This window comes from Teleopsis dalmanni, chromosome X, assembly GCF_002237135.1.
Source record: "Teleopsis dalmanni isolate 2A chromosome X, ASM223713v2, whole genome shotgun sequence".
Classification (NCBI taxonomy): domain Eukaryota; kingdom Metazoa; phylum Arthropoda; class Insecta; order Diptera; family Diopsidae; genus Teleopsis; species Teleopsis dalmanni.
The window spans coordinates 19,439,724-19,465,339 of NC_051848.1; the positions used below are offsets into that span (position 1 = coordinate 19,439,724).

A 25,616-nucleotide genomic window follows, 5' to 3' on the forward strand; every position below is an offset into this window, starting at 1 on the left:
AGTTTGTGGAAACAACAATGAATAGAGATATATATCTAAACATTTTGAAGAGTTATATGCGATCAAGTGCTGACAAATTGGGACTAGCAGATGGATTTTACTTTCAACAGGACAATGATCCTAAACATACAGCATAAATTGTGCGTCTTTGGTTGCTATATAACGCTACAAAACTACTGAATATGCCTCCGCAATCACCGATTTTAAATCCCATTGAACATTTATGGAGATTTTTGAAAAAATAAACTCGTAAATATTTAGTTTCGACCAAACAGCATCTGAAAGACATAATCCTAAAGGAATGGGGCGAAATAACAACTCAGGACACCAGTAAACTTGTAGTTTCGATGAAAAACCGTCTAGTGCAAGTTCTTAAGCATCACGGTTATCCAACTAGTTACTAAATTGCAAAAAAAATCAGGAATTTTACACTAAAACTTTGCCTTATACTAAGTGCTTGCAGAATTTTGATCGCTTGTTTTGCTACTCTTTATGTTAAAAGTACCGTTATCTCGGTTGTTTTTTGCAGAAATGCAACGAAAATTCGCAAAAACATTGTGCATTGAATGTTATAAAAAAACAATAAAATATGTTTCCAATAAATTTATTTTTTTGGAAAATATTTTCAAACAAAAATGTTTGTAGTGCCTGCTTGTAGACTTATGACTCTGACTGTATATGTTGAAAGTAAGATTAGTAAAAATGAATATTTGGTGGTAATTATAATAGAATGCAGAAAGAAAAGCATACGCTTGATTAAAAATCAAATTTTTTAATTAAAAATAACATAGAGTATAAAAACTGAAAACGAAAAGAGGGCGAAGTAGACAGTTCACATCAAAAATAATCGAACTACCAATTTTTAATCGGATTTATAAAACTTCACACAATCCGTGTTTATATTCAACCTTCAAGGAAGGTAGAGAAGATTTTTTTGTTAATAAATATGAAAAAAAAAATTATAACTTTTCTGCATGCAACTTTTAATTGCACAATTAGTAAAGTTTTACTACAAAAAGAAAAACATACTAAAAAGAAAGTGGAAAAAAATAGTTTGATAAACTGCATGAAAATCACTCTCCATCCATACTGATGAATACAATTTACATGCATTTAGGTTTTTCTTGAAAATGCCATTTAAGAAAAAAAATTCTGTGCACCACCTCCGCAAGGATAATTGACTTCTATGAGATGAGCATACAAATTTCTAAGTCCGTGTCCCAAACACACCAACAAGAAGGCATTAAAACAGAAATTCGTCACAAAAATTTTTATCACAAAAAGTAAGTTTATTATTCAAACACTGCAGATTTTATTGGAAGTCAATATTGAATAATGAATATACTGTGTAGCGTAAAAATTGAGGACCACCTCAATATTTCCAACACATCAATTTCAAAGGAAAATAATACAAAGTACGAAGAATGCTTTGGCTAAATCAATTTGTTTTTAAAATAAAATTAAAATAAAATTTATAATATTAAAATAAAATAACTTAAATTTTGTCCTTTTTTACTCATATTGAGATATATTTAAATATTTTTTTTTTATAATCCATTTATTTTATTACAATCTGTCAGGTATAAATGACAATATGTAAAATATATTAACATGAATCGTAATAATAGTTATTACGATCTAAAAAAGAAAGGCACGTATGAATTATGTCCAGTGACATATCCATATATAATTAAAATAAAAGTGTGTGATCTACATATACATATTTAAAACATGTCTCGATGTTTTTCTTTTTAGCCTTGTAAAAGAGTTGGAGGGGGACGGACATCAGGTGTGTAACCAGCATATATATGCGATGAGCGTAATTATTTGTAATTCGAGATATTTCTTTCTTGATTGTCGGAACACGTAGTTCTTTATGCAGTTGTTCATTCGTTATATACCAGAGTGCATTTGTGATTATTCGTAATGTTTTAGAATGAATACGCTGGATAATTATCAGGTTTGAGTCTGCTGCAGTACCCCATAAATGGGCTCCATAACTCCATATAGATTTTAGTACAGTTTTGTATATAAGCAGCTTATTGTCTAGTGACAGTTTGGAATTTCAGCTGAGGAACCAAAATAAGTTTCGCAATTTGAGACCCAAGGCTTTACGCTTGTTAAATGTGTGTGGTTTCCAGGTTTGTTTACTATCCAGATGTATGCCCAATTATTTTGTTTCTACAGCTTGTGGTAAATTGACATAGTATATATTTTATATAGTAAAAACCAACTGCGCATAAATTTATAACGACTTCATCATCAAAAATAATGCCTTCAGCTTTAAGACAGCTTTGAATTCCGCAAGAAAATGATCAATACAAATGATGAAAAGTATTAATAAAAGTATTCGTCAATTTTCTGAAAAAAATTTTTTTAACTCCATTTATTGTTTTGTGGTAATTTTTACAACCTGGCTGCTCATGTATTTTTCACATATTTTTAATAAAGTTAAGATCAGGATTGCGGACAGGTCATTGTCATGCTGAAGAACTGATCCCCACAGTCGCCGCTATTCCTTCAGGAACGATAGTATCAAATAACTTATTAGAATATCAACGTATTGATTAGAGTTAATTGACGAGTTACAATATGTTAGTCTGTCTGCCCATCCCAAGATAAACCTCTCCAAATTGTCTCCTTTCCACCACCATAATGTTCTTGTATATATATGCAGCCACATTATATTGCTCAGATGGAAGGCATCTAACAGTTTTACGACCACAAAAAAAAAAAAACCTGGAAACTATTTTCACCCAAGAACACAACATTTTTTCAAAAATATAGATCCAATTATTTATATACATTGTGACCGAAAAGTTTTCGGAGGTTCTCATTTAAAATTCGCGCGCTGTATATTTTTCGATATTTTAAGTTTATGTATTTGGCACACTGTTTAATTACTATGCCAAAAATGAGCGGATCTGTCGGACAGTTCGTTTACGGCAGCTGTTGAAACCAGTTCACCTCAGTAGTGCGTTGCGAAAAAAACAATGGAAAAAAATATTGAACAAAGAGTTTGCATCAAATTTTGTTTTTCGAACGAAATTTCGTGTGCAGAATCGTTGCGAATGCTACAAAAGGCTTATGGGGAATCAGTTTTATCGAAAACTCAAGTTTATGAGTGGTACAAAGCCTTTCAGGACTGTCGTACGACCGTCGAAGACATGCCGCGTTCTGGACGACCTTCGACCTCTACCACCGACGAAAACATTGAAAAGGCAAAGGAAATCGTGTTCAAAAATCCTCATGTGAGTGTTAGAGAGATAGCACGAGAGCTAGGCATCGGTCGTGAGATGGCTCGTTTGATTTTGGTGGACAATTTGTGTATGCGACGTGTCAACGCCCGGCTTGTTCCGATTCACCTCAATTTGTTCAACATTATCAACGATTTTAAGGCCAAACATTCAATAAATACCATCGAACAGCCACCGTATTCACCTGATCTTGCACCGTGTGACTTTTTCCTGTTTCCCAACCTCAAATTACCACTCAGAGGAACGCGTTTTGAATCCATAGAAGACGTAAAACAGAATTCGCAGAGGGAACTCAAAGCCATACCGGAAAGCGCCTATAAAAAATGTTTTGATGATTGGAAGAAACGTTGGCATTTGTGTATCGCTTCTAATGGAGCATATTTTGAAGGAGATAAAATAAATATTGATGAAGATTAAGAATTTTGCGTTTTATTTAAAATTTCCGGAAGCTTTTCGGTCACAATGTATGTGACATCCCTCCAGCTAACCTTTATTATGTAGTTTCATCAGCAGAGGTTTTCTCATTGTAGTTTTGACTTTTAATCCCACCTGACAAAGCAACCACCAACATATCGATTTATTCGTTGTCGTTCTTTGGGTCATTCAGATTCAATTTAACAAGTCTATAAAACATACGTTTCACTCCGAATATAACCTTTTTTTGGTCAACCACTTTGAAGCCGCATGTTTTAATTTAAAAAAAATACTTCTAAAATATTAGAAGTTATTTTCTATTAGAAAACCACCGAAAAAAACCTACTTTCCATAAAATTTCAGCAAAAACAACGCTTTTTACATGTCTTTTTCTGTCCATAATTAATTATCCTGACCCGAAGTTTAAACTTGAAGGTCATTTAGAGTCATTTAAAGAAATATAAACTTAACAATTAATTTTTGATCAATGATCTACAAATGTTTGTGCGAACTCTCTATAGGGAAGGTATCATCACGGAAATGCGACGGGCAAGACAATACTGCTCTAAAAATGCAAAATGTGGAACCACTACATCTGCCAAGGCAAGACAAGGCGTAAATTAGGCAAGACAAGAAACTGGCAAAAAAAAAAAACTGTCAAAATCAGTCCAACGATTCACACCAGTGAACGAAAGGCTTACTACAATTCACATTGACGGAAAATTCTTTAACATACCCTAATTTGCGCTCGTTTGGACAGAAGAAAAGGATGTCTTAACCAAAGATAGCTTCTATGCGAGACTCAAGGAAAAAAAAATGCAGCATATATAAAATGGAGTTAAAATTGATCGTAGGGATTTTAACGCAAAGGTCGGAAGAGAAGAAATCTTTGATCATACGTTTGGAAAATTTAGTCTTCATTAATTAACCTCCAACAACGGTCTGAATCTGATTGATTTCACTGCGGCGAGAAACATGGTAGTATATAGCACGAGATTCCCCCTCTTTAAAATTCATAAGTTGAACTGGCTATCCCCGACCAATAAATTCGAAACCACAGTTATCATTTCGTGATAACTTTAATTTCTTTAATTGTTCTGGACGTCATTTCTTTCGTATTCCACTCAGACTACTAACTTGTCGCAACCAATGTATGGATACGGCTTAGTACCACCAACAACACACGTTCCTGCGATCACGAGAGACAATCGAAGTCTTAGCCGCCCAACCCTCTAGCCGATTAAATAAACAACTCTTCTGTTCTGGAAAAATGCTTTTGGAGATGATGGTGTTGAAATTCCACCACCTAGCCATAACGAAGTTTATGTTCCTGCAAAATTTTTCAAGGCCGTGGCGATATGCTGAATATTGTGGAGATAATGCATCAGGCAATTTGCAGAATATGTTTTTGTCCTTTTTTCAAAAAAAGCCGAACCGACGTTTTGTGTCAACTATCGTGAGATCCGCCTAATACTGATTTAATGATTTAAGCCAGACACATTCAGCGGCTTCGATGGCTTGGTCATGTCGTTAAAATGGATGAAAATGCTACAGCGAAAAAGGTATATGAAACGGTAGACATTGTTGTTAAATATAATCGTCACAGGTTAACTTAATTATTTGAATTCATTCTCATAAATGAATTTATTGGTTTAACAGATCTATTGTTGATACTGGTTTCTAACTAACAAAGTCAATTACTCTATACAAATACTTTTAATAATTATTTTTATAATAAAATGAACAGACCACACAGTAAATTCGAATCCTTTAAAAATTTTAACAAATAAAAATATAATTAATTATTTCAATTATTCTACACCTGGTTTTTTATATGGTTCTAATATAAACACATCAAGTGAATTTGTTAATTTTTTTTTGTTTTTTATTAACGATTCTTCAAATAAGACAAAAATCGTTTTAATATTGCACCTAGTACAAATAACAAAAAAAAGGTACTAATAAGCAATTTGATTTGAATATTTAAGGTAAAAAAAAAAATGAAGCTATTTTGCTACTCGCTGTCCATTAAGTCTGCCACTGTTTTCCTTTTTAGCCGACTAGGTATTGCAACCACCTGGAGAAGACTGGATGCTATAACGTTGACATGTGTTTTCAATCGCTGTTTGTGAGCAATGGCACACCTTTTTGCCACGACGTCGACTGTTGGTATGTCAAGGTCACGGTGGAGATCACTGTTTCTAATGTAATATGGAGCATTTACGATGTATCGTAGTACTTTATTTTGAAAGCGCTGGATAGTTACATTTTGCTGGCACAACCCCAGAATTGTATGCCATAATTCCAAGCCGGCTTCAGTATTTGTTTATAGACCATGAGTTTGTTGTGGATTGCCAGTTTAGAGCGCCTGCCAATGAGGTGGTAAAATTTGTTTAGTTTTAGGTCAAGCTCTTCTCGTTTTTTCTTAACATGCTCTTTCCAGCGCAGCTTAGCGTCAAGCGTAATGCCCAGATATTTGGCTTCGTTGGCGTGTGGAATTTTTGTGGCATCGGTATGAATTGGAATATGGTTATAATTTCTCAATGAGAAGACTATATATACTGATTTTTCCTTATTTAGCTTGATTCTCCATTTTCTTGCCCATGAAGCAATTTGATTGACTGTGTGTTGCAGATTAGCCGTCGCGTCTTCTATATTGTTTTCGATTGCTAGAACCGCAGTATCGTCTGCAAATGTTGCTGTAACTAGTTGGTTTGCAGAGGGTAAGTCGTGTGTATACAGTAGATATAGAATCGGCCCAAGAATGCTCCCCTGCGGGACGCCTGCGCTAATCTTTTTTAGTGCTGAATGTGCATCTTCACATTTAACACTGAAGTACCTGTCGTTTAGATACGATGATAGCAGCTTACAGTATTGTATAGACAATAATGATTTTAGTTTATGAAGTAATCCTTCATGCCAAACCTTATCGAAAGCTTGTGATACATCTAAGAACACGGCACAACACACTTTCTTCTCTTGCATCGCCGATTCAATGGCATTTACGACTACATGTATTTGGTCGATGGTTGAGTGGTTTTTTCTGAAGCCGAATTGATGATCCGGAATTAAGCGTCTTCTCTCGATTATTGGTAATAAACGCGCTAGTAGTAGTTTTTCAAAAAGCTTCGATAAGGTTGGCAATAGAGATATTGGCCTATATGAGGATACGTCATTGGGAGATTTCCCCGGTTTGGGTATCATAATTACCTCAGCGAATTTCCAAAAAATGGGTACATGTTTCAAACGGAGGCACGAATTGATTAAATCGCATAGGTAGATGATGCAGTTATTGGGTAAGTTCCGAAGAACTTCAGAAGTTATTAAGTCAAAACCAGGAGATTTTTTGAGTTTCATTTTTAAGATTTGTTTACTCACTTCTTCCATAGTGACGGAAGGCCAATTTGTACATGACCCAATAACGTCTTGGCCTTCATTTGGACTGACGGTTTTCTCTAGGTGTTCAGCAAACAGGTTCGCCTTTTGAGTATTTGTTTTAGCCCACTGAGTTCCATTTATTTTCACTGGGGCAGACTGCTGCATTGGTCTGTTAAATGATTTAGCAGCTTTCCACAGAGAGTATTTATTATTTTTGTCTGTCGTGAGGCCCATCAGGAAACTATTAAAGGTATTATTTTTGTATGATTTGATGGCTGTGTGTAACTTTTTAGTTGCTCGGTGAATCAAGTGAATTTGTTAATAAAAACGTTCATAGCAAAATAACAAAACTCCAAAAAAATGTGCCAACATAAAAGTCAAGTACAGCTTTGGGTCAGTTACCTAATGAACGCTGACTCTGAGCTAAAAAACCAAAGTAAAATCAATACCATAAACAGATTGCAAAATAATAAATCCTTTTCAACTTAATAAATAACAACACTCAAGTGACAAAGCCTTATCGAGAGCGGCTCTGGCTCCGGAAATACTCCTTTAATCGCAGACTATACAGCTAGCAAACATTGTTTAGGAGCTAATGTCACCCACCCACAGAACACTTTCCATGTTTCTGCATACAGAAGTGCGTGTTTTGTAAGATTTTACTATTTACTTCATTGTACTTATACATACATATATATAATTATACATTAGCTGTGTTTTAGCAAACATGATCCGCTCAATTTTACATGCAAAACAAAAACAATGGGGTGAACCAGCAATTGATCTGATTCACTTTCTGGTTCAATGTGGAATGTATGTAAAAGATAAAAGTGGAACGTATTTTAATGCAAATGAGGTTGGCAATGCGATGCAATGGTGTAGTAAAATTTTAAACAAATCTACATTTATATTTATTTATTATTGATTTTATTTATTTATTATTTATTTTATGTAGTAAAATTATAAACAAATCTACATTTATATTTATTTACTATTGATTTTATTTATTTATTATTTATTTTATGTACTTATTTATTTAATATGTCATTATTATTTATTTCTTTGTTTGAAGTAATACTTTAATTATTACTATTACTATAAATTAAAATTATTAAAATTAATTAAAATTATTAAAATTAATTAAAATTATTACTTTAATTATTTACGTTTTATTATTGTTAAAAAAGTGTTGTTTGATAATTTGTTAAAATCAATTAATTTGAAATGAATATATAAACATTAAATTGAATACATTTATTTAATTAAAACAGAACAATACATAAGGAAACAGGCTCTCCAACATACACGTTTATAAAAAAACCATTCCAAACTGCTTGCAAGTTTAAGCTATATTTATGCTTCCTTTTGAAATAAGCCTAATTATAAGCTAATCACTAGTTCTTTCAATTATTCTCCATACAGAAGCTTTTGATATGCCAAAACAAATATCAAATTCGCGAAAAGTATTTATATTTGCCATATACCACAAAAATATGTAAATTTCCTTCATTGCTCTCGTTCAGTTGTGACCACCACGGTTATTTTGTATTTGCTGATTGGATTTTATTAACAAATTTATTAAAATATGAAACATAATTAATATATAGCAATTGTATTTTTTATGCGCAAATACCAATCAAATAATCTTTAACGGAAGAATTATTGATCGTTTCCATAAAATTTCCACTATATCCATGCTGATGCACTTCATCCCTTGCGCTTAATACACTTGGACTAGTGTTTAAAAAGAAAATAGAGGAGTCAGTTTTGCTCGATAATTCTAATAAAATCTGCAATTTCCATTTATTTACTATAGAATTAAATTGAAGTTTTTAAGTAAATACTAAATAAAAACTTACATTTCATACTTTAGACATTTCAACAGATTTTATTTATTTTCCATTTTTTAGATTTTTTGTATTCAAAATTTTCTCACTTATTTTTTTAGCGCCAAAATTATTCACAAAAATCAAAAAATTTTGTACACAAACCCAACTGTCGTATTTCATGCGTTGCCAATTATTTTCAAACGTGATCCGTATCGTTTCAGCAAAGATGATTCAGATCATTGAGCGGATCATGTTGCTGAACGCAGCTATTTCTTAAATTATATATATAATATATATATATATATATATATATATATTAATAAAACAATTAATAAAATAAACAAAAATTAAATATATAAATAGTGAATAAATAAGGTGTTATACACACCTTCACTTATTCTTCACTTATTTAAATACATTTCTTTATTTTTTTTTTTGTTAATTGTAATAATAATTTCAGATGCATTCCGTGTGTTACCGATGCAGATGCGGTGTAGTACTTGTGAGTTATTTTAATATAATATATATATTAAATAAAATTAATCTATTTTATTTTGGATTATATTAAAATTCTCACAGTGAGTGAAATTAAATTAGATGTTGAGTGTTAAACATAGTGTATTGTGATGTGTAACTGAAATGTCTTTTGAAGTTACTAGTATAGTGCTGCCGCACCCACCGTATTCTCCAGATCTGGCCCCCAGCGACTACCGACTCTTCGCAGACCTCAAAAAGATGCTCCGTGGTAAGAGATTTGGCTCAAATGATAAAGTAATCGCCGAAACTAACGCCTATTTTGAAGGCAAAGAAAAATCGTTTTACAAAGGCGGTATCGAAAGATTGCAGAAGCGTTGGAATGATTGTATCTCCCTAAAAGGGGACTATGTTGATGAATAAAAACGATTAGTTTTCGAAAAGTCGAAAAATTTTCGTGTGGCGATTTTTAGCTGAATTTCATTGAAAAAAGCGTCGTTGTGATGTGGCCAAAAAGATGATTTCCAACGCAGATAGTCACCCCACATTCATCGAACGGTGAATAATTGGTGATGAGACATGACTCTATGAATTTGACATGCCCACCAAACAACAATCGACCGAATGGTGCTTCGAAGGTAAGCCGAAACCGAAAAGAGAACGCCAAAGTCGGTCCAAAACCGAGGTTATGTTAACTGTTTTCTTCGATATTCGTGGTGTGGTGCACTATGAATTCCTTCCGGACGGTCAAATGGTCAAACGATCAATAAGAAGTATTATTTGACCGTTATGCGTCGTTTGCGTGAGGCCATTCGTAAAAAGAGGCCAGATTTATGGAAGGAAAACTCATGGATTTTACACCACGATAACGCACCGGCTTACACAGCGTTGGTTGTGTCGCAGTTTTTGGCCAAAAACTCCACCAATATTATCAACCAAGCACCGTACTCTCCAGATATGGCCTCGTGAGACTTTTTCCTCTTCCCCCGCCCCCGACTGAAATTGCCATTGCCATAAAAGAGAATTCGCTGCGTGAACTAAAGGCCATACCTTCGGCGGCCTATAAAACTTGTATGGAAAATTGGATCAAGCGTTGGCATGCATGTATTGGCGCAGGAGGAGAGTACTTTGAAAGCGATAATAAAGAAAATTATTAAAAATTAACATTTTTCGTTCTTTTTTGATCAAATGGTGTGTGTAATTGAATTTAAAGATCCAAACAATTTTATTAAATGCAATTTTTTATACAATATTAAAAATATCTAAAGTTGTAACATTCCTAAAACTGCTAGTTAGTCCAGCTTATATTTCTGTAAGTGAATATGATATTCATAAAATACCTTAACTGAATTATGCATATATTCCATAACATAACCATATTACATTGGATATATACAAATGTCTATACGTGTAGCAGGTGTATGTAAACAAACCTTAAATGTGAATAAAAGTGAAAATAAATATAGGCGCTTATAGTATTTTAACCTTTTGTACTTTTGTACTTACAGTAAAAAGTAAGGTCCAATATATGAATGCATAAACATATATAGATTATGCATTTGCCGGTATACAATATGTATATAGATGTATGTCCATACGTCAATATAAATTTGTATGAATATTAAATAGAAAAAAATAAATGAAGGGAAGTAAATGAATACTAGGCAACCTTGGAGCACGCGACTTCATAATGCGCAATCCATACACGTGATGCGTTCTTAAAAAGCAAAACCAAAGAAACAAAAAAGCCACCAAATATTTTAGGTTAGAACATTATTAAAATAACTGTAGATTTATAGAATAGTATACTACACAATCGTAGAAACAATATTAATATTGTGCTTTACATGGGTAATTGTTGGAAAATTGGAAAAAAAAAAAATTTTAATGCAAAATAACGTAGTGAGTTAAGTTGCTTAAGTCACAAAAAACAATAAAATAAATATGGTGCAAGTGTCGAAAGGTGGGGTGTTATGACACAGAAAACATGCAATTGCAAGTAACGATTACAGAATGAAAAGTAAAATCTATTATTAAAATCGAATATTTTTTTAAAAGAATGAAAAATATTTATTACTTGTGCATATTAACAAATTCTAGTCAATAGATCTTTTGAATTTTAGTCAAAGGACTATGCGGATGAAATTCATGCCAAACATATTGTTATTTAAGTAAATTTAAGTAAATTTTATTCAAATACAAAAAAAAACTAGAGACTTCAAGCTACATATACATATATAATTGGCGTACTTTAAAGAGTATGTTGTTCCATTGCATTTTATATGTACAGTACGACCTCGGAGATTACAACTAAAAGAATTCGAGAGTGTTGCAATAATCGAGTACAATTTTTTTAGTGCATATAACATTTTTAAATCAAATAAGACATTAACATAAAGTTTATTAAATAATAATATGAATACATATTTTTATTTATAATAACATAATTGCAATCATACTTTATGATTATGATTATATTATGCTTATTTCAGTTTACTTTTTATTGCATTTAAGATTCATTGTAACTGCCTTATTTTTTATGCAATTTTCCTGAGCCCTGAGGTGTAATCACACTGGCTTCATTTTTCCGATCGATTTTCTGAATCGATTTCAAGTTGTTCAGCCGAGACACATTTCCAATTGACAATTTGTTGACCCACTCATCCATTTCTTGTTGAAAAACAACATTATCTCGAATAATTTCATGATTTAGTTGATAATTTAGTACAGTGCAACATATTCTGAGGAACACAGAGTATTTTCGCAAATTCTTGTAATTGAGTATAAGTGAGAAATAGAATATTAAGAATGCTAGAGAGAGGAAAATAATTAGCAAAAGTTTTATTCTCCGCTGTAGTTAATTTTCAAAGTTGCACTATAAGGTAATACAGGGAAAATTCAAGATATTTCAATAACCAAAGAGTTGCGAGATTCAAGTGCTGCAATCTTCGAGATCATTAGATTATCTTCAAAACACTTTGCCCTTGATATTACACCATTTTAATTTTCATTCTAAGAATCACTGTTTGAACATCTTTCTATGGTTTGCCTATATCGGATCTATTGTTAATCACGTTGTCCTCTAAATCAGTTATCGATTTCAGTTAATGAAAAAAAGTCCCAGAGTAACATGTTTAATGAATAGGATGATTGCGACAGTGATATTACGATTCACCAAGTGCAGTTACTAAGCCAAAACGGTTTTGATACAAATTTTGTTGCCTTCTGTTTTATGTCCAAACTGCTTCGCACGACAGTCCAATTTTTTTCGCAATCTCTCTAATGGTAATTCTGATACATGCAAGCACTAATTATTTTTTTTATAACATTTTTTATAAATATTATATTTATGATTCTCATTGTGTTGAAAACAGACTTGACATAAATTTTATAGAATTACTATGTAATTTGGTTGTGATTTTAATGTATTGAATATTTTGGCGGAAAGATATTTGCTTGTTTTAAAACTGACACAACTATATCACTTTTTAGAAACAAAGCAAAATCTTAATTGATAAATTATGATTTGTCAACGAATTTTAGTAGATTCAGATATTGTGAACAACTTTATTTTACTTAAAATATGCCAAGTAGTAGTTACTTATTGTGAGATATCGAGTTTAATCATTGTGAACTTTCACGCTGATCAACTTACAAAAATTTATACTTGTCTATCGCAAACCAGTAAATGCAATTTTTACTTTCATTACACAAAGGACGAGTTATCTAGTTAGTGTCCAGTAGGCTGATATGTCTCAAGAGTAGGCATTACATACCATACAAAATGACAACTACTAAAGCTGTTGTGGAGATGAGGTGGAAAAATGGTGGAAGAATGGATGAGGTGAATATTTTACATTGACAATATAGTTCAATAAGCGAAGATGTTTTAGCAGTTCTTCTCAGATTATATAGAAAAGTATCTGTGATGTTATTAGTATAAATACCTTTAACGACTCTGGTAAATATTTTTCCAAATGCTCCAATATTCCAGGTAGCTCAGATTCTTGCACCAAACGAAAATGTCTTCCTTCTGGAATGATTTCCATTTCTAAAAGGAAAAACGTATGATATATTAATTTACTATCGTTTCATTTTGATTGATATTTGACATTTGTACAAAGCAAATCATTAGAATTTTTAATTTTTGCACATTAAATTTATTACAATTTAAAAAGAAATGTATGCAGAATGACAGAACAGTAAAATTTAAATGATTAATTTACACATTTGTTTTAATTGCTTCCGCATCAAATAAATGATTATAATCGCCATTCTTTCGAAAACCAGACTGCTGCGCTGGTCCTATCAAGGACATTTTATTTGACAAATGCGGCTTTTCACTTTTCCATTTTTTTTATCTTCATTTTAAATTTTTATTTTAAATTTCTACTTTTTAGGTTGGTTGAAATTAATGTTAATGAAGCAAGAACTGTTTTACGTATACATTAGGTATAATGTTTTCTTCGTAATATTATTTAAATATGAACGAATTTTATTAATTTTTCTTCGTTTTTTGGCATTTATAATCAAAAAAAAAAAAAATTAATTTGACAAGTCCCTTCAAGGTCTTTGCATTTAGACAAATTTACAATGTTTTTACTAATAAAAAAGGCGACTGAATTTTATTTACTGTTAATTTGATTCTTCGTACCTAACCAGAACACAACCCCCTTCCTCAATTAATAAAAATTAATCAAGCTAAAAAATGTTCGCTTTTGTTTAACTAATTAAAATGACCCCAAAGTTCAAGCTCGTATATAAAACATCCTTTGAGTAGTGCATCCTTGTGTTTAATGGTTTCTTACTTGAAATATAAAACGTTTTGGGGGTTCGATATTTTGGTATTTTCTCTGACCAGCCTATATAAAATATGCCTTCTAATTGGAATTTAATTAAAATGTGTTTAACAACATTGATTATCATCAATGTCATTATCTTTCACAATCATTAACAAAAACAACATCAAACATATTAATTAGATTTTTGAAATGAAATTGAAATGAGCAATGAACGCGAAGCATTTTTAATGTTTCACTTAATTTAAATAAAAATAATATTTACTAAAGCAATATGCAGAAAAAGATACGATTCTGAAATATGTTAACTGTTTGCATTATTAAGTCTATCATGCCACTATTTTGTTTGTCGATTAACTGATTTTAACCCACAAATAATTTTTATTCGATTCAATTGAAATTCAACAGTTAATAACGAAAAAAAAACAGAGGTTAGACACAACTCTAAACGATTTTATAATATATAAGCGATAAAGTTATAGATTAGCTTAAGACTTCGTATCGCAAATGCTACCGCTAATACTTTAAAATATATCTGTTTTCCTTTTTTTGCATTAGTAGGTTTTTAAGAACCCACTGTCTAAAATAATAAAAGAACACATATAGCTTTTAAAACTCTACAAGCTAAAGTAGTAGTCTACGCTTTTTCAAACAATGCCTAAAATATTTTTAGCTAGATCGTACTATATCTTTATATCAATCATTTATATTGGTTTTTGTGAGTTAAGATTTTAAAATGTGTCTGCAATGCTCATACAAATCACAAACAACTTGTCTATAGATGTCCATTGGTGTTCAAAATAAATGACCACTGCAATTTTGAACTTTAAATGTTCGATCGACTTTCAATCCAGAAAAATGTATTGTCAGTCACACTTATATTACAAATCAAAAAACTAGTAGATTGAAGTAAAGAAAAATGAGAGCGTAAAGCTCATTCATATGCAAAATAAACAACATAAAATAATCAAATTTATATTAACTTAAAGAGCATTATCAGAAAAATTGATATTTTCAAATAAATTATGATTCAATGTGATAATACGATTAAATTTGACTAAAAAATCTTCCTCATCTGCTTCAGTCACTACTACTGCCTAACAACTGATGGCAACTTTGCTTCCATCTTGCACAAGTATGTAAAGAATTCAACTAACGATAACTTTAAAAATATTGCAACTTACAGTTCTATTTTAGCATATTTTATCACCTTTTTAAATGTTGAATAGTTGTTCTTGAAGATATGATAGCGCATAATCTTTATTCAATCTTCTATTAATAATAATTGAGGTATGATACATAAGTTTGGCATTCTACTTTGCTCAATCAATCAGTTCATTAGATATCCCAAGCTTTCTTATGCCTTGTACAAAAAAAAAACCTTTTTTAAAAGAATCAAATACAATACAAGTTTAAAAATACAATAAATGCTAGTATTATATTTACCCATATTTTCTAAAATATCTCGAATTAAAATTTAATCAATCGAAAATAGCAATGAATGAAATTTGTGAACTTCTGACTATACCTTTGTCTTTTGTTGAATTCGATTATAAAAGATGGTCATCTGGACTTTATAAGCAATTTTAAGGGGGCCGAATTCAATGGTTTCTTATATTCATATTGACTCATGCAGGTATACATACATGAACAATAAAAACAATGACAATAGTGTTGAAAGTTTCGTAGAATATATGATACTCGCATTCATACTTGGGCATACATTTAGTTATACATATATTACAGCAATAATAAAAACCATCGTAGCAAAAAACGAAACAATATCACAATCTAAGAAAAGAAATATTGTGTGAAATTAAGTAAAATAATTATTTTCTATATAAAACGTATAAAACGTATAAAACGTAAATGTTATGGCATACATGATGAATTCAAAAACATAGATCAACAAATCTACTTAATTGAGCAGGAATTTAATAAAATTATGAAGTGTAATCCTTAAGTATTATAGTCAGTTAAGCAGAAGACGGGCAAATCGTTTAGCGACTTGAGAGCAATAGCGCAAAATAGAAACTAGTGGAAAAGTTTTGTAGACTCCTTAAGCTCCTAATGGAGTATGGAAATAATAATAATAATAATAAGTCTTATAGAAAAAAGCCATAAAACAAGAGCCGGTCTGATTAACTATACCAAAAGATATATCGGAAGCATGATATACATGAAAAGCTATATACATAAGCATCCAACAAAGTAAGGCTTGAAAATATCGTTACTGACTTATGATTCACTAAGCGAAATGACATTACGATAAATAAGAAAACACTTAATCAATAGTGAATTATGTTAGCATACCTAAATTGAATCTAATAGCTTTTACTAGTTTTTTTGTATGTGAATTATAATAAAAATGAAACTTATTCATGGACAGATGATTGAACTATATTATTAAATAACATCTACGTAATATTTTAATCATCAATATTGTTAATCTCATAAAATATCTGCAATAATTAAAAAAACCATACAAGTATCTATATTAATAATAGCATATATTTTGCTTATATTTTATAAAATTGATTAATTCATAACATTTTTTTATCAACTTCAAAACTTTTAAAAGCTAGATTAAATCTTTGTTGGAACAAAAGTGGTTTTTTACCTCAATGTATAAAATGTAATAATATGTAATAAAATTATGAAAAACCAACGCGTTTGGGTACTTAGCTTAAATACCCTGCCCTGCAACCCTCCTTACGCCTGCTCACGTAAGTACATGGGCTTCCTTTCTTTTAAAAAAAATCTATTAAAATAAAAAGAAAATGTTTTAAATGCATAATATTGATTTTATGTTACTATGGCATGTTTAAGTAGATTTATGTTTCATTCTGTTCGTTCCATTGACTAACCACAGTTTGCACAACAATTGTTTATATGTACGAATATATGCTTTCCGGATTCGTTCCCTCGTAGTATTAGGAACTGCAAATATTTTTGTTTTGGTTTTCGTTTTTTTTATTGCTTTTACCAATTGTTTTACTGCTGGTATTTAGAGTGATTTTAGCACATTTGATACAAATTGTCATAGTTACAAAGCTAAGTGCAGAACAAATTTAATAAAACAAAAATTTTATAGATTTCTCATTTCAGGTTAGGTTTATGTAATGTTCTCTCCCTTATAACCACTGTGATTGGAGCTCCGCAAGGTAAAGTTGCCCTGTGCATTTGCATATCTGCATATCTGCATATCTGCATATCTGACAAAATTTTTCTGAGGTGCGTGCGATGTACTTCATATTGAAGTTAACCGAAGCCAGGCTATTGAGCGCATTAATTTCAAAGTCGTTGCTAAACTAGAACCTCAATTTATTTTTAGTAATATGCAAATTTTCAGAAGTCACTGGTATTAAAATATGCATTAGAGAATATTATTGCGCATACTTCACAAGTTGATAAAGGTCAATTTAATATTTATTAATATGTACTTATATAAATCTTATACCAACAGTGTCCTTATTTAAAATAGAGAAAAATACATAAAAGTCAAGGTTTAGGGCTGCTTTTACAGGCAGGAAAATAAGATTATGCGGCTATATTTTGTTAGGCACTCGTATATACAGACAGTTATTTACACTTTTACTACTGTAAGCGTAACAGGTAATTGAAAAGATAATTATAAAAACATTTTTAAGTTCAAAGCAAATTTAACAAAAGTTTACTTTTAAATCAATCATTTAACACTTGAAAAAATATTCATAAAAATATATTCATAAAACGCAATATTCGTAACATTATCTTAAGTATTAACCAAAAATGAGATTAAAATAAGAAAACCACTTTCTTGACAGTGGTTTCAAAATCAATGAATAGAATATAAGTATACTATTATTATTAATAACTGGTGGGTGATAACTATAAACCACAACTTCAGTGGTCTATACATATTGTGTAACCTTAGTTGTTTTAAGTGATCATAAGATTTTTAATGAACACTTTAACTTTGACAGATGGGGCACTATTGGTACATTGGTTTAGTTTGTCCACTGAGACTTCACTTATTAGAAAATAAGCACAAAAAGTTTTCAAGTAATTATATACCTATTTTTTATATAATTCATTATACATTATACAAGAGATGCATAAAGCATATTAAAATAATCATGCAGTTCATTATTCTTAAACTTTGTGGTCCCTATTAAAAACAAAAATATAATAGTGGTCAAAATGCGTTGTATGCGGCAACGAGTCTGTCTCCAAGATGGAAAAATTAGTTGTTGCCCAGTTTCATTTATTCGCAAAAAATGTGTTCAAATGTTTCAAAATTTTCTTTATTTCAGTGCAAAGAATCTATTTGAGATTGCTTTGGATAGATTAATGAATCTTTTACCTATACAATTCATTTCGAAACTTCGTAATGAATGAGTTTTTTCACTAAGAATTTCCCCGCAAAATTATAAGGACGAATCAGGTCTAATAAATTCACATTGGCCTCATTATTTTGTGATACTATTATTTCCTTCATTGCTTTATATGAGAACATAATAAATAACGATAGGTTATTTACTCAGCATTTGCGAATAGAATACAAGTATAAATACAGACAATATAGAAGATGCACATTAAAAATGTCAACTTAATTTTTATTTATTTATAATATCTCGAAATATTTTTGAAAGCAAAAAACCAGGTACCGTAACAGTTAAACGAAGTTTTTGGAGTTGAAAAAAAAATGGAATTTTTTGTAAATCGAGAATCTTCGAATATTCAGATTTGCGATTATTATTCGCAATGAAATTATTCGGAGACTTCGCGAGCAAAAGCTAAAAGGAAAGCATCACATGAATGTGCATCACACAAATAAACACGAATACACTATACTTATGTTTTTGCATTTTTGTGAAGTTGTTTCGGTAGCACCGGGACTCGAAACGAAAACACTTATGAATCATTTCTACGGCGAATGCGAATGCATATAAGTAGCGTATAAGAAAAACATTTATACGCATTTGTATTTGGTTTTTATGAGTGTACTTTGAGTGTTAAAATTGTGGCATCGTCGCAGTTTCCTGGTGTCGATGCCCATCATTGACTAAGAGTAGATTCAAAATCTTTGAAACCCTGTTCAAATAAAATTTAAAATTAGGTAATATACTAGTTCATGGACTTAGGTTGATTTCGTTCTACTTGAAAGATAGGGTCGAGTCTTCTCAAAGAGACATGGTTTCTAGATTCCACTTTTAAAGTGGATCTGGTATCAGAACGGACCATTGTTTGTACGTAAGGGAACTTTGATTCACAAGTTTGTTACTGCAACTCAAACAAACCTATAACACTGAATTATAATTAAAGTTCTTATACTTAGATTATTACTTCTTTCTGAAATTTTTTTCGCATCCCATGAGAAGAAAAATTGTAATTTGTAACTACTTTTCTATTTACTTTATCGACTATTTCATGATCAATACTTCCAAAAAGTGCTGCTGTCCATAACAGAAATGGTATATTAGAATCACAATAATAACCATTTTTTTTTTTGGTTTTTTAAGAATTAATATAATTATCTCAATTTTTATGGCAATCCCATTTTTCAAAAAGGAATTTAATATTTTGTGTTATTGATATTCTCTAACTCAATTATGGTTTTATGCTTCTGAAAATTAGATATAAATTTTTTTGAAGAATTAAAGAGGGACAATATCTCCAAAATACATCATCAACTTAGTATTTTATTTTTATCTCAATACTTTACTTAATGTTTTAAATAATTAACTAAAATTAAACACTAAATATACTTGTTTTCAACATTTTTAATTAAATAAATTCTTTATGCTAATTACATATTAATTAAATGCTACGACGACTTCATAGCTTGAAAATTGATAATGATAGATTATAATTCTCATTCAGTTCAGTTTAAATTCCTATAAAAACTTAAAACAAATAGTTCTTAAACTATGATTGATTTTAATATGAAATTATAAAATTTTTCGAAGTTTATGAAATATCTATGTTGTACATCAGAAAGTTGCAATGATTTTATTTAAATAAAATAAAAACGTGAACCAGTTTAAGAAAGAAGTATGTGTGGACTTATAACTAATACACACATACAAAATAATAAAACAAAAATTAAAAAAAAATTGTTTTGTGTTCACTGTAATTTCGCTCCAATAGTTTTGTAATACAAAGTATATGCATTCTAATTTCTTGTATACCAAGCCTCATATATAACGGATAAAAACGTTGTATATACCATTACCATTACTGTTTAGCAGGTGAATTTGTATAATTAAAATTTAAAATATTTTAATTTTTCGTGAGCAGAACTTTAAAAAGTAAAGCAGGTTAGATCACGTTTATTTCCCATAAGAATCAATTATTTATCATTTAATAAATATTATACATCACTTGCCTGTAAAAAAAGTATATATAGTATATATACATATATGTACGTATGCGCAAATGTCGAAAACTAACATTTCTAAAAGAAATCTGGTATTTTGTCTTAAAAAAACTTTAAATGATAATTATCAAATAATAATCGTTTGGCTTTCTGAAGAACTTTATGAACATCAGTGAAGGATCTACCTTACCATGTCAATAACAATAAATGAATAATCAGTGAATGTGAAATCAAAACGCAGACTTCTTAGCAAAACATATAAGGAAAACCAATTATATATAATATTATATATTATATATAATATTATACATAATATATAATATTATACATAATATATAATATTATATATAATATATTTCAGTAATATATGGTATCTTTACGCATAAATATTTTTTCAGACATAAGCCTCTGAACACGTCACGAAAACTTATTTTTCGTTTTCAAAAGAATTTGGCATTAAATCAGTAACTATCGTTAATTATCGGAAAGGTTTACGATACTTTTTTTTACCGATTTTGTTATAAATTAATAGGTTTCTAATATTCTAGTTTTTATTTTTGATTTTATGACTGGATTAAAATAAGATATGTAAGCTATTATGGTGTCTTTAAAAAATATTGAGCATAAGAAAACTAATTCTAATTAAAAATTGTGTTTAATCTGATTTAACAATTATTAATAATTACGTATTTCTTAAGATATTTAGAATGCTCAACTCTAATTATTTCTATTTACATGTATACAGAGATGATATTCTTTTCCATCTGATTTTAAATAACCATAATAATGCATCTCAAATTCATAACAAAGAAGGATATAATAAACATCTAAAACTAAGACAAGTTTATAGATGTACTAGCACTGCGAAATATCTCGAAGTCTATTTTAATTAAAATTTACTGCAGAATTGAAATAACGAATCGCTAATTAATGTTTCCAAATAAATTATTGCAGCAGAAAAGTCCGTCTATCCAAATAATAATAATAATAATTATAATAATTATAATTATAATAATAATTACGTAAAATTTTAGTATAAAAGTTGTAAAAATTTTATAGAATTGTTAAATGTCATTTAATAGTGACGAAGACAATAGTATGCGTATGCCTCAAAGCTAATTAAGAAAATTTACAAATTTTATTGATATATGGTAGTTTTAAAGTTCACATGTTTTTAGTGCTTGCATATAGATACATCCTTGAAGAGTATAATTTCATTTTAATTAGCAGCAGTATCAACAGAAGTAGAAATATAAATTCTTCAACGAAAGATATTCAATCGATACTAAACTTTTGCGAACACTTCCAATAGCATCGAGTACAAAGATAATTGTGATTAATGAGCAATTAATTAATATCATATTATATTCTACAAGGCAATGAAACATCTATTATTCTTTGAAATACCACAACATTTAACAGACTTAAACGTTAGCTTAAAGTTTCTGTACATGTCTGTCCTAACATTTCCTTGTGTAACAAAATTTCAAATTATAATTCTACTTTAGTAATTCGTTCATTAAAGCAAGAAACTATAAAAATTTCATTAAAAAAAGATAAATAAAACGAAAAGAAGCATTGCACAGCCTATATCAAGTTTAACGATATCTTAAATGATTGGAGATGAATCAGTGTGGTATTAATTTCTTTAGCTGAAAAATCCTATTCCTACTCTCTTGATATGATATTAAATTACCCTGTCTCTTTTTCATGTTGCGAAATTTTGGAAAGCTGCTAGTAATGTATTTCGATATGATATGAAAACTGCTATGAAGTTTACTTTATACTCGTTGTACGAAATTATAGAGAAAGCACGAGATATTATTACGCACTGGCCTTTTTTCTAGGCATTTAAGGCTTTATCAAAAACATACTTCCAAAAACAATCACTTCACTGATAAGCGTTAGCATGAGTGATACTATAGCTGGCTTTATTTACCCCCCAATTGCTTCAAAGTAGAAAAGCAAGGGTATATTATAAAGGGACATTCTCATTTCTTTTATATCAAAACGCATTAAATACAATACTCAGAAATTTAAATTAAGGTGATCATCAAATGATAGCATATATTGATGATGTAGTTACTATCTTCACAGAAAATATTTTTATTGGATACGAATTGCGGGACAAGTGTTAAATCAAATCAGAATTACCTCTCTTTACAAGAACACAACACTACTCTACAAATAACTTGTAGTGTAAAATATTTAACTATTTTTCTGTATTTTTCTGTAGGAAATTGAACTAAACTGAACTGTTGTTGCCACAAGTTGGTTTATGTCTTCAGTTATACATCTTTATCACGACCATCATATTGAGATATATATTACTGCATATATGTTCTCTTGGTGTGATAACTAAGAAGGGATTATTGTTGAGAAAACAAGCGACAAGTATGTAAATATATGCAGTAGAAATATGAGTTGCATTTTGCATTTTCCTCTGATTCAGCAAAAACAATTTATCGCCATATCAACGATTCACCAAGAACTTTCAAAACAATGGTCTGTTATCCAAGATAACACTTCACCATATGTGACAAGATGGACAATATCAACTTTAATAAATAACAAATTAGTTAAAAATGTTTATAAAGTAAACAAATCAATGCGATTCCAGCATTTTAAGTAAGATTTAGAAAACAATTCACAGACGCTTCTTTTCATGTGGCGATGATATCTTAATTCTAACATAAAATATATAAATTTAGGAACAATATAAGACATTAATTACTTCGAAATAAAAATTAAAATACAGTCAAACGCCCATAACTCGAAGTACCATTTTGCAAAGAAAAGCTTCGACTTATGGAGACTTCGAGCTAGAGAGTTTTTTTATTTTATTATTTTTTTTATTTTATTTTAGTTTTTTATATTTATTTGAAATCAAATATAACACTGATGTTATAGTTAAGTAAAATATTCAGAAATTATGGGTAAGGATTTTAATTTTTTTTTATTATTTTCAGTATAAAGATGTTAAAATTTATTTAAATCCTTATAGAGATCATCAGTAGTAGTATTATTCGCTTGCAAAATAAAAATTCAGAACTTTGAATGACTCTTTTACTTCATTCTTGGAAGGCTGTTGAACAATTGTATCTACCGAACCCTAATCCACACTTTTCGTTGCGCTTAGAATCAGATCCACTAATTCGACTGGCATTTGCATAAACAAGCAACATAAGAAAGAAAAAAATAAACATTTTGTTTGGAAAAAGGAACTTTCCCTAACACCAAAATGGATTCATACTTAAAATAAAAATTCGAATTATAGAATGCACTTTCCCATATTTCTATTGACATGTGACAATATTATTATTCGAGTTGTAGAGAAATTCAAGTTATGGAAGTTTGACTGTATACTCATAGAAACAACATTTTCCATATTATATATTTATAAGACATCCCCTACGTGATAGGCACCTTAACCTGGTGTAGGGGCTTAGTTACAGGCAAGCTTGCTGATTACGGGTTTCCGATGTCGGTCTGCAAATCAGCATCTTACCTCATGAAAATGAGGACATTAATGACCTAGGCATGACGATGCTAAACTTGGCGGAAGCAGAAGACTCGGACCGAGTCTCTCTATCGGACATAGATGATGTCCCACTGATATTCAAAAACCGGATTTGTGGCCAAGCTACTAACTGCACACAGGCAATATTGGATGTCAGATGTGATAACCCCAGAACTTGTATGTTATTGAATAAAAATATTAACTTTCTATATCTTTCAGAATTCCACACCAGGGATTTAGTAGCAGTCCAGATTTTCATTAACATTATCGGGAGTCCCAGAAGCATTGTCTTAGCAACCGGGTATCTACCGGGTGCCGAAACTCAGATACCATCTGAAGGCATATGCAGACTGGTAGAATACTGCACAAATAAGAGGCTACCGCTTATACTCGACTGCGACGCTAACGCACACAACGAGGTTTGGGACAGCACAGACACCAACAAACGGCGTGAGTACCTTCTAGAATTTATAATTAAAAATAAATTAAAAATTATAAATATAGGGAATACACCAACCTTTGTAACTAGGGTACGCGAAAAGGTTCTATATATAACGCTAGCAAATACTCTAGGTAGCGAACTAGTTAAGAATTGCATAGTTTCTAATGAACCATCGATGTCAGACCATAGAATTATAAGATTAAGAAGATTGAAGAAACACCCCATATCCATAAAATAACTAGGAATCCTAGGAAAACAGACTGGGAAAAATACCAGAATAACCTAGGGGTTAACCTAAGTTAGTTAGATATAGGGAGAAATATCCAGCATGCAACCCAACTGGAATCCACAGTTGAAAACCTCAGCAATACCATTATTGATCCATACGAAAGTAGCTGTCCGATAAGCTCAATAAAATCAATCCGGGATGTACCTTGGTGGAATAATAAACTAACGACATTGAGAACAACGGCTTGAAGGCTATTCAACCGATCCAAGCGCACTGGGTGCTGGACCGAGTATAGAAGCACTCTCACTCTCAATAATAAGGAAATTAGGAGAGCGAAAAGAGAAAAGCATAGAACACACTACGGAGGCAGCAAGACTCTGCAAAGTATTGGCCAAAGAGAAATCACTCTCTTCAACTAATCGGAAAAGAGATGACAATATGTACACAGTAGGTGAGGAGGGAAGGATCCAATTACTTCTTAAGGAAGCTTGCCAAACAGCAGATAAAGCAACCTGGCCTATTGTCAAGAAAATATATACGACAGCTGGAATCAAATGGGCAGTGAAAACTTTTAAACCATTTAAATCACCTGGCATAAATGGATTACTTCCGGCACTTATTCCACAAGAAATAAAATAATGGCTAACCCCGCTGACGAAGATAACTAAGGCTAGCATTGTGTTTGGGTATATAACAAACGAATGGAAAAAGGCAAAGGTAGTTTTCATACCAAAAACAGGTAAGAAGAATCCACTCCATCCAAAATCCTTCAGACCCATTTGACTCACAACCTTCATGCTAAAAACATTAGAAAAAGTTGTGGATAACTTCATCAGAACTACAGCACTTGTAGCTACCCCATTTTATCCATACCAACATGCTTACAGGGCGGAGAGATCCACTGAAATCGCAT

The 25,616-nt window shown here is 30.7% G+C and overlaps 1 protein-coding gene across 1 annotated transcript in view; it reads right to left on the minus strand.

Moving 5' to 3' along the window:
* The window catches only part of LOC119689677, a 41,174-nt gene that overhangs the window by 6,178 nt on the left and 9,380 nt on the right, over nucleotides 1-25,616 (minus strand). The window contains exon 2 of the mRNA XM_038104560.1: nucleotides 13,300-13,403. Coding sequence (XP_037960488.1) covers nucleotides 13,300-13,401 — 102 coding nt within the window. The 5' untranslated portion in view covers nucleotides 13,402-13,403. The remainder of the gene's footprint in view (nucleotides 1-13,299; nucleotides 13,404-25,616) is intronic.